We start from the raw sequence: 12422 nt of genomic DNA on the forward strand, positions 1-12422 counted from the left end.
ATGTTAAATAATTCAATTCGTCACGCATGCGCAGCGACAAAAATTTGGACTTAACCTTTTTTGGATATTAATTACCAGTCTCTCTACCTTTTTGGATATTAATTACCAGTCTGTGTGACGTCATACATCACCCCTCGTTCACCCAGTTTTAACATGGTCCCCACACGCTCTCCTAGTCATATATAGTGGACTATTCAATGTTATATATCTCAGTTAACTGTGCAAAAACACAGTATTTACGCACCTCTACTAGTTCCTTGTATCCTAATGAATATATCTAATAGCATTTCACAGCGCCTACAAGTGAAATGGTGATGATCTGCTTTTACTGTAACGGGCTTATTTCTAAATTGATTAGTTATGCTGATTTGATACATTTAATGTGGGTAGGTAGGTAAGGGTTATTCTGCCCGAAGGCAGGTCCGAACCTCCGCAGAGGTGTTCTTGAGCCGGAGTTTACGTGCGGTAGGGTGGCCAGTTCCTTTCCTCTCCTCCATTCCCTTACCCCCCACTAACAGCGCATGGCAACCCATCCAACTCCTGACCACGCCCAATTTGCTTAACTTCGGAGATCTGACGGGATCCGGTGTTTCAACACGGCTACGGCCGTTGGCATTTAATGTGGAGTATATACAATTTTGGATGTTGCTTTAAGGTGTGACTTAAGTGTGTAAATTTTACTCCGGTTCTGCATCAAGTGATAAAATTATGTTTTTAGTAAGCACAGTATTTCGGTGCTTAATGATTTTGAAACTTTCCTTCATCTGAATTTAATACCGAGTACTAGTTATGTTTATTACAAGACTTCATATCTTGCCCGCATTGTCGACCTTAATGGACGTATTAATATCAGAAAAATCCCACCTTTACAAGTCCAAAAATATTTTCACAAGTACATGTTTCGATCTTTTTTTTTTTTTGAACATCATCAGCTTAATCACAAACTATTAAAATCCAAGGTATCATTGTAGGCAAAAATGTACATAGTTAAAATATTCTAAAACTAGCAAGATACCCGTGCTTCGCTACGGTATTATACTGAAATTTATAATTGAATGCTAATTGTTTTAGATATATAATCCGCCGAAATTTGCGATCTGACTCGTTTTCTGCGAGAATCCGCCAAAATTCGCGATCTGACTCGTTTTCTAATAGATTACGGTATGTTTCCTCACATTTTTCAATCTTTCTTTCCAGCAATCGATTTCGTACTTCCCGGGCTAGGTCCAGATATTCCACCCCGTCAGTTGGGTCCCTAAATCTTTGCCATCTTTTCCTATAAGCGTTTTTAATATGGATCAAATCCTTCAGGAGATCCGGCGTGGTGTCGTCTTAGGTGCCTTGGCGGTACTGAACCCGTGGCCGGACTGCATTCTTAGTCATTACCCGTCCAGGACCATTTTCCAGGGGGGTCCGCACATTTGACAACGGTCCAGAACATTATTATTATTATTATTATTATTAAAAGATGTTCTGAACCCCACAGCAAGCTGCAAGATCGCTACTTGGCGGTAAATTACATCTGCTGCCAGTGTCATTGTTACAATGTGACCAGCACCATCGTCGCGCGTAGGCAAGTGTGCGGGATTTCTGGCGATACCAATGACATACTTCCGTGCATTGTTGACCTTATTATAGAGGTGAACAATTTGACGGTCCATCTCATTCCTATCGTTTATTTCAAATGTGTTTAAATTTTTATTTACATGCCAGGAGGATCTACTGTAATCTAAGAACGTTCTCCGAAGGAAAAGATGGCTGTTGAAAACCAGCCCAGAAAGATTAAAAATGATCGGTTTATGATCAGAATAAGTACATCGAAACTATATAGCCTGTTTCCAGTCATTCGACAGGGTCAGGAATTGAATGAATAAAGCCCCATCTAGCAGCGACAATAGGAATTGTGCCGGCTGCCGAAGCACACCTCTGGGGCAATGATCGTTGAATGACAAATGAAATGAAATATTGGACAGTGTTGCTGGAATGAATGATGAGAGAGAAAATCGAAGTATCCGGAGAAAAACCTGTCCCGCCTCAGTTTTGTCCAGCACGAATGTCACATGGAGTGACCGGGATTTGAACCACGGTACCCAGCTGCGAGAGGCCGGCGCGCTGCCGCCTGAGCAACGGAGGCTCCTTAAGTACATTATGAACAGTAAAATCAATAGATCTCACCTCCTTTTACACTCCACCGCCGTTAAGTTTATTTACCCCCCCCCCCCCAAAAAAAAATAGAAGACGTGTTTCTTTATGTTTAAAAGATATTCCAAACACCAATGTTCACATCTGTTACATTCAGTTTTGAGATATAAGTATCCCCATAAAAATAATTCACTTTATTTTCACTTCCTTTCACACTCCCCTCCCCCCACCCCGTAAGTGAATTTTCCGGCAAAATATACTTGTTTCCTTAATAGTAAAGGATCTTCTAAATAGTAATTATCACGACTCTAACTTCTTCAGTTTTTGATTTATGTGTCTTCATGAAAGGAATTCAACTCCTTTTCACTCCCGCCCCCCAAACGCGTTTTTCTTTGTTTAAGGAGATTCAAATACCAATTTTCACGTCCGTAACAACTTTAGTTTCTATTAGATGTATGTATTCTCATACAATTAATTCAATTAGTTTTTTAATTCTTTCACCCCCCCCCACCCCCACCCCTTCATTGGATTTTCCGAGAATTCGTGTTTCTTTACTTTTAAAGCAGATTCCAAAGCAGATTTCACGTCTGTAATATCTTCATTTTTGAGATATCAGTAGCCTAATTAAAAGAATTCAACACCATTTTCAGTCACTTTTACCCCCCCCCCCCTTTCCACCCAAGTGGTATTTCCGAAAGCTGAAAATACACGTTTCTTTATTTTTAATAGAGATAAAAATACCATTTTTCACTTCTGTAACATGTTAAGTTTTTGAGATATACTGTAGAAATTCGCTTTTTAAAATTTCACCCCTTTTTATTTCCCTTACGTGGAGTTTCCGAAAACAAATCACCTATCTTTCTTTACATTTACAGGAGATTCCAAATACCCACTTTTTACGTCTATAACATTTTACGTTTCTCAGATATTCTGTAGATATAGTCTTTCAAAAAATTCACCCCAGTTTGTCACTCCTGTTTAACCCCCATTAATTGGATTTTCCAAAAACAAAAAAATACGTGTTTCCTTATTTTTAAAGGAGCTCCCATATACAAATTTTCAGTTCCGTAATATTTTCAGTTTCTGAGATATATGTATCCTCATTAAAGGCATTCATCCCATTATTCACCCATTTACACCCCTCCTATTGGGATTTAAAGAAAGCAAAAAATACGTGTTCTTGTATTTTTAAAGAAGATTCTAAATACCTTTTTTTACATCTGTAAACTTTTAAAGTTTTAAGATGTAGACACACTCATTTTAAAAATTCACCCCCCTTTTCACCCTCCATTATTTGGATTTTCCAAAATCAAAAAAATACCTGTTTCTTTATTTTTAAAGTAAATCCCAAATACCAATTTTCAGGTCTGTAATATCTTCAGGTTCTGAAATATAAGTAGCCTCATTAAAGGCATTCAACCGCTTTTTCACCCTTTTCCACCCTTCCAATTGGGATTTTCCGAAAATAAAAAATACGTGTTTCTTTATTTTTAAAGGAGATTCTAAATGCCAATTTTTACATCTTTAAACTTTAAAAGTTTTGAGATATAGACTCATTTTAAAAATTCACCCCCTTTTCACACCCCCCATTAATTGGATTTTCCAAAAACAAAAAAATATGTATTTCTTTATTTTTAAAGGAGATCCTAAACACCAATTTTCAGGTCTGTAATATCTTCAGTTTCTGAGATATAAGTATCCTCATGGAAGTCATTCAACCACGTTTTCACCCCTTTTCACCCCTCCTATTGGGATTTTCCGAAAACAAAAAAATACGTGTTTCTTTGTTTTTAATGAAGATTCTAAGTACCAATTTTTACATCTGTAAACTTTAAGAGTTTTGAGATATAGATGCACCCATTTTAAAAATTCACCCCCTTTTCACCCTCCCATTAATTGGATTTCCCCCAAACAAAAAAATACGTGTTTCTTTATTTCTAAAAGAGATCAAAAGTACCAATTTTCATGTCTGTAATATCTTCAGTTTCTGAGATATAAGTACCGGTATCCCGATTAAAGGCATTCAACCCCTTTTTCACCCTTTTGTGCCCCTCCTATTGGGATTGTCTCAAAACAAAAAAATACGTGTTTCCTTATTTTTAAAGAAGATTCTAAATACCAATTTTCACATCTGTAAACTTTTAAAGTTTTGAGATACAGACACACTCATTTTAAAATTTCACCCCCCTTTTCACCCCCTTAGCGACGGAATATCCAAAAATCCTCTCTTAGCGAGCACCTACATCTTAATATGAATATATCTCCAAAATTTAATTTCTTTATGTCCAGTAGTTTGGGCTCGGCGATGATGAATCAGTCAGTCAGTCAGTCAGTCAGTCAGGACAAGCTACTTTATATATATAGATTACACTTATGGTGATAAATTGGTTGATTTAAAATACATTGGTGTCATGATAAAACAGCAACTTTAACGATGTTGATCGTAGGAGCAAATGGTGAGTGTGAAGTAAGTTCTCCTATTTAGAACTGTACACTTAGTTTTAAAAAACGTATACAGATAGGCCTATTTGTTAAACTAGAGTTCATATTACATTGTATGTAATGTTATACAATAATATTGCATTTAACACTATATCAGCTGTTGTTGAATAGCTAGCTAGTAGTTGAATAGCTGGAGAAGTACAGACATGATAGTCGAGAATGATTGCTGGTACAAACAGGTGGGAACAATGGCGGGAGGGTACTCGATATGAAAAAATAAAGGCTAAGTTAGGAATGAACTCGACAGATGAAGCTGCTCGCATAAACCGAATTCGGTGGTGGGGTCATGTGAGGCGAATGGAGGATAGGTTACCTAGGAAAATAATGGACTCTGTTATGGAGGGTAAGAGGAGCAGAGGGAGGCCAAGATGACATTGGTTAGACTCAGTTTCTAACGATATAAAGATGATATATAGAACTAAACGAGGTCACAGAACTTGTTACAAATAGTTGATTGTGGTGGCGATTTATAATTCACTGAGGCTTGCAGACTGAATGCTGAGAGGTATAACAGTCTAAAATGAAGACTAGCTGATGTACCCGTGCTTCGCTACAGAATTCACAGAAAGACTGCCTTTGTAGTTCTCCCAACTGAAGTCAACATAGGACATTACAATGGCATCAGGAGGAATGTAGCGATTAAAAGCAATGTTACCATATAAAATACTCGATCAAATGAAAAACAGCATATTTTCTCACTTAACGAACAGTACGATGGTGCTGATCTAACAGTCCAAAGTTCCAGTGCTGGAATGACCAGGCCGCAGACAGACGTGAACGCTCCTCTGCCATTATTCCATTAAATGTGCACACACCTCATTCCAATCAACGCTTCAGAGTAGGGATTGAATAGCTGGAACGCTATGATGAACCAGTGTGTTAGGTACCAGCAGTATCAGAAAATTTATGAACCAGAGGAATGGCATGCTAAAAAAGAGAGGTCTACTTCCCGCCAATATACAGGCAGGCTGTTATAATCAGCACGCAACAGTAATTCCATCGGAGATGAGTGGCAACAGACAATACAAAGCACATCACAACAAACAATGGTCAATGTAATTTTATTCTTGATCAATTTTATGAGGTTTCTATATTGTAGGCCTTCACATTTGGTTTTATTTCAACTCTGTGATATTAGGGCGTCTTAAAAAATTATTTATAGCGTAGACTGTAGTTCCTTATTCCCCGAGGTTACATACCGATTTTCATTAAAACCCGTTTACCCATTTTCTCGTGACTCGGCGCTGATATGGACTTAGCAACAAAAATCCAAATTTATGAGTATCTCTGTTATCATAGCCGGTGCGGTAAAATGTATACGACATAAATAATCGGAAATTTAATATTTAAAGTTATATAGTATTTATCGAAAGGGCCACTAATAAAAAATATTTGACAATTAAATGTTAGGCCTTCCCCTAAACTACCATTTCACTCAGCGTGAATAAAATTATTTATAACCTAGATTGTAGCGCTTATTCCCCGACTTTACATAGCAATTTTCATTAAATTCTCTTCAGCCGTTTTATCGTGATGTGCGTAGTACATATATACTGTACATAAATTACGGAAAATTAAAAAGTGCATTTCCTTGTTACTGTGGACATGACTGATATCAGAAATACCATTCTTTTTATATTCTGAGCAATGTAAGACAAAACTCTTATTTTATATATATATATATATAGAGAGAGAGATGCATGCATGTATGTATGTATGTATGTATGTATGTATGTATGTATGTATGTACAGATGGATGGATAAGTGAAGGCTTGGAGAGCACTGTGCTGGGATGTTATACAGTAGTCATCTTTATCTTGCTCAACAAGCCATCATAATAAAACAGCCAGAGATCCGGAGAGAAATTTTAAAATTTCCGATGCTACCACTATATACATAACAGAAATTAAAACATCTAAACGTATGCAAGATTACCAGTTATTGAAAATATTAAGGCTTCATATGTTAAAAAAGTCTATCAGGAAATAAATGTTGAGACGAGTCCTATGAGAACAACCCGGCATGCTGTTCTAAACAAATAGCTGGGCTGGAAAAAATATTAAGTTCAGTCTTACTAATAAAAAATCCTCATAGGGTCGTTCAACACTTGTATAGTTCTTTGCTGAATAAACCCCGTATAAGCGTTGTATATTTTTGTTACCGGGCGAGTTGGCCGTGCGGTTAAGGCCGCGCAACTATGAGCTTGCATCCGGGAGATAGTGGGTTCGAATCCCACTGTCAGCAGCCCTGAAGGTTTTCCGTGGTTTCCCATTTTCACACCAGGCAAATACTGGGGCTGTGCCTTAATTAAGGCCACGGCCGTTTCCTTCCAATTCCTATCCCATCGTCGTCATAAGACCTATCTGTGCCGGTGCGACGTAAAGTCACTAGCAAAAAACTGTTATTAATAAATATGGTTTATGCATTATATCTATATACAAAATAAGAGTGTTGTCTGTACATTGCTCAGAATTTAAAAAGGATGGTATTTCTGTATCAGTTGTGCCCACAGTAACAAGGAAATGCACTTTTTACTTTTCCGTAATTTCTGTCCGTCTGTCTTACACGCATCACGAGAAAACGGCTGAAGAGAATTTAATGAAAATCGGTATACAAAGTCGGGTAATATGTCGCTACAATCTAGGCCATAAATAATTTTATTCACGCTGACTGAAATGGTAGCTTAGCGGAAGGCCTAAAATTTAATCCTCAAATATTTGTTATTAATAGCCGTATCTTAACAAAAATCGGTACGGGAAGTTGAGGAATAAGTCACTACAATCTAGGCCATAAATAATTGTATTCACACTAAGAAAAATGATAGTTTCGGGGAAAGCCTAAAATTAAATTCTCAACTATTTGTTATTAGTGGTTCTATCTTAATGAAAATTGGTATAAAAAGTCGGGAAATAAGTCGCTATAATCTAGGTCATAATTTTATTCACGCTGAGTGAAATGGTAGTTTAGGGGAAGGCCTAAAATGTAATTCTCAAATATTTATGTTATTGGTGGTCGTATCGATAAATACTAGGCCTACATAACTAAAGTTATACAGTTTTAAATATCCGATAATTTATATCTTATGCATTGTTAGCGTACCGGCTATGATCATAGAGATATTCGTGAATTTGGATTTTTGTTACAAGTCCATATCAGCGCTAAGTCAAGAGAACATGGGTAAACAGAATTTAATGAAAATCAGTATGTGAAGTCGGAGAATAAGGAACTACAGTCTACGCTATAAATAATTTTATAAGACGCAATAATATCACAGAGTTGAAACAAAACTAAAGGTTAAGGCCTACAATACAGCTCATGAAACTAATCAACAATAACATTACATTGACCATTGTTTGTTGTGGTGGACTTTGTGTCTTCTGTCGCCACCCATCTACGATATATAGGATTACTGCTGTGTACCGAGTATTTTTTTTAAATTTACCTAACATCGCGCCGACACAGATAGGTTTTATGGCGACGATGGGATAGGAAAGGGCTTGGCCTTACTTGCAGTCCCAGAATTTGCCTGATGTGAAAATGGGAAGGTCTGCCGACAGTAGGGTTCCAATCCACCGGATGCAAGCTCACAGCTGCGCGCCCCTAACCACACGGCCAACTCGCCCGGTTGTGCCGAGTGTAACAGCCTGCTTGAATATTGGCGGGAAGTAACTGAGGAGTAAGATAACTTTCTTCTTCTTCTTCTTCTTCTTTTTTGCTAGTTGCTTTACGTCGCACCGACACAGATAGGTCTTGTGGCGACGATGGGACAGGAAAGGGCCAGGAGTGGGAAGGAAGCGGCCGTGGCCTTAAGGTACAGCCCCAGGATTCGCCTGTTGTGAAAATGGGAAACCACGGAAAAACATCTTCAGGGCAGCCGATAGTGGGGTTCGAACCTACTATCTCCCGAATACCGGATACTGGCCGCACTTAAGCGACTGCAGCTTTCGAGCTCCGTACTTTCTTCTTTAGCATGCCATTCCTCTGGTTCATAAATTTTCTGATACTACTCGTACGTAACACACTAGTTTATCATAGCATTCGAGCTATTCAATTCCTACTCTGAGGCACTGATTGGAATGATCAGTGTGCATATTTAAGTGAATTATGGCCGAGGAATGTTCACGGCTGTCTGCGGTCTGGTCATTCCAGCTCTGGAACTTTGGACTGTTAGATCGGCACCGTAGTACTGCAACAGACTATCCTCATTTTTTTCGTATTGAATAGGTGGAAATCAAAGTTTTATTGTTCACCTTTTAACCGTAGTACTGTTCGTTAAAAGTGAGAAAATGTGCGGGTTTTCATTTGATCGAGTATTTTATATGAAAACATTGCTTTTAATCGCTACTTACAGTACCTATTGATGTTTTTGTAATGGCCTTTGTTTACTTCAGTTAGGAAAACCAGAAAGTTAGTCTTTCTGAGAATCCCGTAGCGAAGCACGGGTACATCAGCTAGTTACCATATATACTGCACGTATATACTCGTACCAAGCCGTTGGGATCTCTTTCTATAGTTCACTGACGTATTTTTCACGTTCACCGCCTTTATGATCACTTTTGCTGATTACCTACGAGCAAAATCTTCCGAAAAGCCGCGAGGTAGCACGAATGTTCGAATAAACAAGAACAGAACAATAATTCACATATTTCATCCGTATATTAATTCTCACTAGCAATAATTGTCACTGATAATTACTAACATCATTCTGCGCTCATGTCCGTGGTGCATTGAGAACATGAAGTTCGCAAAATACGGAGCCACCTCTTAGATCTTTCATTATGTCATTTCTGTCTGCGGTAATATCAATTCGAGCATATTCCCTTGTAAATAGATATTTCATTTTAAACTTTCGTCATCTACGAGAAATGGGTTTCTCCGTCTCTTACAGCGTTTCATTTTACGAACATGTCCAGCCTCCATAACCTCTAAATGTTCTATGCCTTCTATGATACCTGATATACAAGTTATACACCGTTCATTAGTAATAATGAAATAGTATAATTAAATCCGGGCAGCCTAAAACTTGAAATTGCCGCCCTTTTCTTTGTTTCTATTGGCTAGCTGTGATGAGCTTTGACGAAGGCAATGTTCATATTCGTGCGCTTTTCTAACAATAATAATAACAATAATAATAATAATAATAATAATGTTCACATTCTCTCCGATAGAGTTCGCAAGAATTGTAGCCACGTGGTGACCACATTCAGTGAAAGAACGGCATTGTAATATAGACATTGCGTGTGCTGGATGCGATTCCACTATGTTCGAAATACATGTATTTTGTGTAGTGATCAACAAAAACTGAACTAGACCAATAGTCTTGTCACGCAGAATACTAGAGGCCCATCGACCGCTTCGCGGCACTAACCTGGGGGGCTTGTGGTTAGTCCACACCAAAGTTAATAAACAATGTTTACGAAACAAAGTTAATAAACAATGTTACGGAAAACATTTCTCAAGAGGTTAATAAACTTCTTTAACATTGTGTCCACACCAAAATATCTGTTTGTGAGGTTACAATGGATAGGGTCAGGAAGAAGAAAATACAGCTGCAGCTTTCATTATTTTAATGAGTGCAATTAGAGAAAAATGCAGACGCAAAGTGTGGCAAAGAAAAATATTGGAAAAGCGTTTAGAATTAAGTTTGCAGAGGACACTTAGGCCTATGTCAGAACTTTCAGTTCATGATGCAGCAGGTTTTCAAACCTTTCTGAGAATGTCCCCACAAGACTTTCAGTTCTTGTTGACAGTAATTGAGTCTGAAATTGCATGAAATGATACAAATTTATCGGAATGTCATCTGCATTAATGTTAGACTAAGTATAACTTGAAGATTCCTAGCGATTTGTGACTCCTACCAAGGATCATGTAAGAGTGTAAGAGAAATAACTCCTACACTTCAGTTATGTATTTGTATGGTGTATATGAGTTGCTTGCGATTCGACGGTCGATTTCGAAAAATAAATAAAAGTATTGTATTCCGCGCTACGAATTTGCGTGTTCTAATTGCGTCTTTGCGCATGTGCGAACCGAAATGTTAACGAAAACACGAAATGTTAATGAAAAGTTTCATTCACAAAAGTTAAAGAAATTTTGTTAAGTTAATGAACACGCTAATTTGTTTATTAACAGACAGAAATGTTCATGAACATTGTTCATGAACATTGTTCATTAACAAAGTTAACGAAAACATCTTGGTGTGGACGCACCTTAATTACACCGCCCGACTTCCTTTGCTTACCCCCAGTATCAGTAGCAGGACCTAACATATCCAGACCAATGATCTTGTCACGCGGGATACTAGAGGCCTGTAAGCCGCTTTGCTCCTCCTCAGTTGGCAGCCTTGCGAAGCTCACCGTGACGTCATTCGAGCCGCGTCAAGTAACTGCTATATCTACCAATGTCTGCGAAATCGTGGGAACCGCCCAATCATGGATCTGTCCCGAACCGAGTATGGAACATTTACAGACACCCTGCTGACATGCATAATAGTATTTAAACACAAAATATTTAAGCGTAATGACCGAACTATATTCCTTAAACCAAGGCAAAACTATCCCTATATTTACAGCCTAAGTATGTTCTGATCAATTTTCTCGTATTAGGCACACAGTATCATTAATCGCGCGAACAAAGAAATCACAACCCTTGCACACTACGGGAAGAAACAACGGTTACGATTACTGCATGTTAGTTCAGAAGCACTCGAACATGGAAGTCATTCAAACACTGGAATCGATACTCAATGCAAGAACCATAAAATAACAGCAATAAACATAATACCAATCTAACTCACCTTTGCTCCAATCTGATTTCCGCATTGACCAGCCTGAATGTGTACAATTTCCCTCATCTTGGTAACTTAGTTCGTGCTCTCGAAAACCTCCTTCCCACGCTTTCCGTAGACCAAACTAACTGTTGACGCGCCCTTACTAACGGATTCCTACAGCGAACGGCAGCTGCGCTCCAGCTCAAATCTGATTGGTCATCTTGAGACAACCGCTACATCATGCAATACAGCCAACCGACCAGAAAGTCACTAAACTCACTTCGTGGTTTGAGTGGCTGCATATCTTGGTCTCGTCACACATGGTGGAATAAATATCCTATTATATTAAACTTCAAACCGCAGAAAATATATTTCCGTCATCTTGTCAAAAGAAAAAACATGGCCTTTCTTTTAACGTGTTTTAAGGTTTACCAAAGTACTGAAGCAAACTTGTTGAAGAAGGAAGGAACACAAAAAACTACCTAAGCATATATTTCCGTCATCTTGTCAAAAGAAAAAACATGGCCTTTCTTTTAACGTGTTTTAAGGTTTACCAAAGTACTGAAGCAAACTTGTTGAAGAAGGAAGGAACACAAAAAACTACCTAAGCATCAAATACTACTTTTCCGTCGCAATGTCACTTGAAAATGTTAATGTTAAAATGTTAATGTTCGATTAAATTAAATTATGGTTTCCTTCAGGGAACTGTTTTTTTACCGAGCGAGTTAGCCGTGCGGTTAGGGGCGCGCAGCTTTGAGTTTGCATTCGGCAGATAGTGGATTGGAACCCCACTGTCGGCAGCCTTGAGATGGTTTTTCGTGGTTTCCTATTTTTACACTAGGCAAATGATGGGGCTGTACCTTAATTAATGCCAAGATCGCTTCCATTCCTCTCCTAGCCCTTTCATATCCCATCGTCGCCATAAGACCTAAGTTATCTGTGTCGGCGCGACGTAAATCAACTTAAAAAAAAAAAAGCTTCGTTTAATATAAACGCCAAGGGTAGGCAT

General features: G+C 38.2%; 1 protein-coding gene across 1 annotated transcript in view; it reads right to left on the reverse strand.

The window, feature by feature from the left end:
• Positions 1-11600, reverse strand: part of LOC136876330 (tubulin beta-1 chain-like) — a 29015-nt gene extending 17415 nt beyond the window's left edge. The window contains exon 1 of the mRNA XM_067150182.2: positions 11441-11600. Within this exon, the coding sequence (XP_067006283.1) occupies positions 11441-11497 (57 nt within the window). The 5' untranslated portion in view covers positions 11498-11600. The remainder of the gene's footprint in view (positions 1-11440) is intronic.
• Between the last annotated feature and the right edge of the window lie 822 nt (positions 11601-12422).

This window comes from Anabrus simplex, chromosome 6 (assembly GCF_040414725.1).
Source record: "Anabrus simplex isolate iqAnaSimp1 chromosome 6, ASM4041472v1, whole genome shotgun sequence".
Taxonomy (NCBI): Eukaryota; Metazoa; Arthropoda; class Insecta; order Orthoptera; family Tettigoniidae; genus Anabrus; species Anabrus simplex.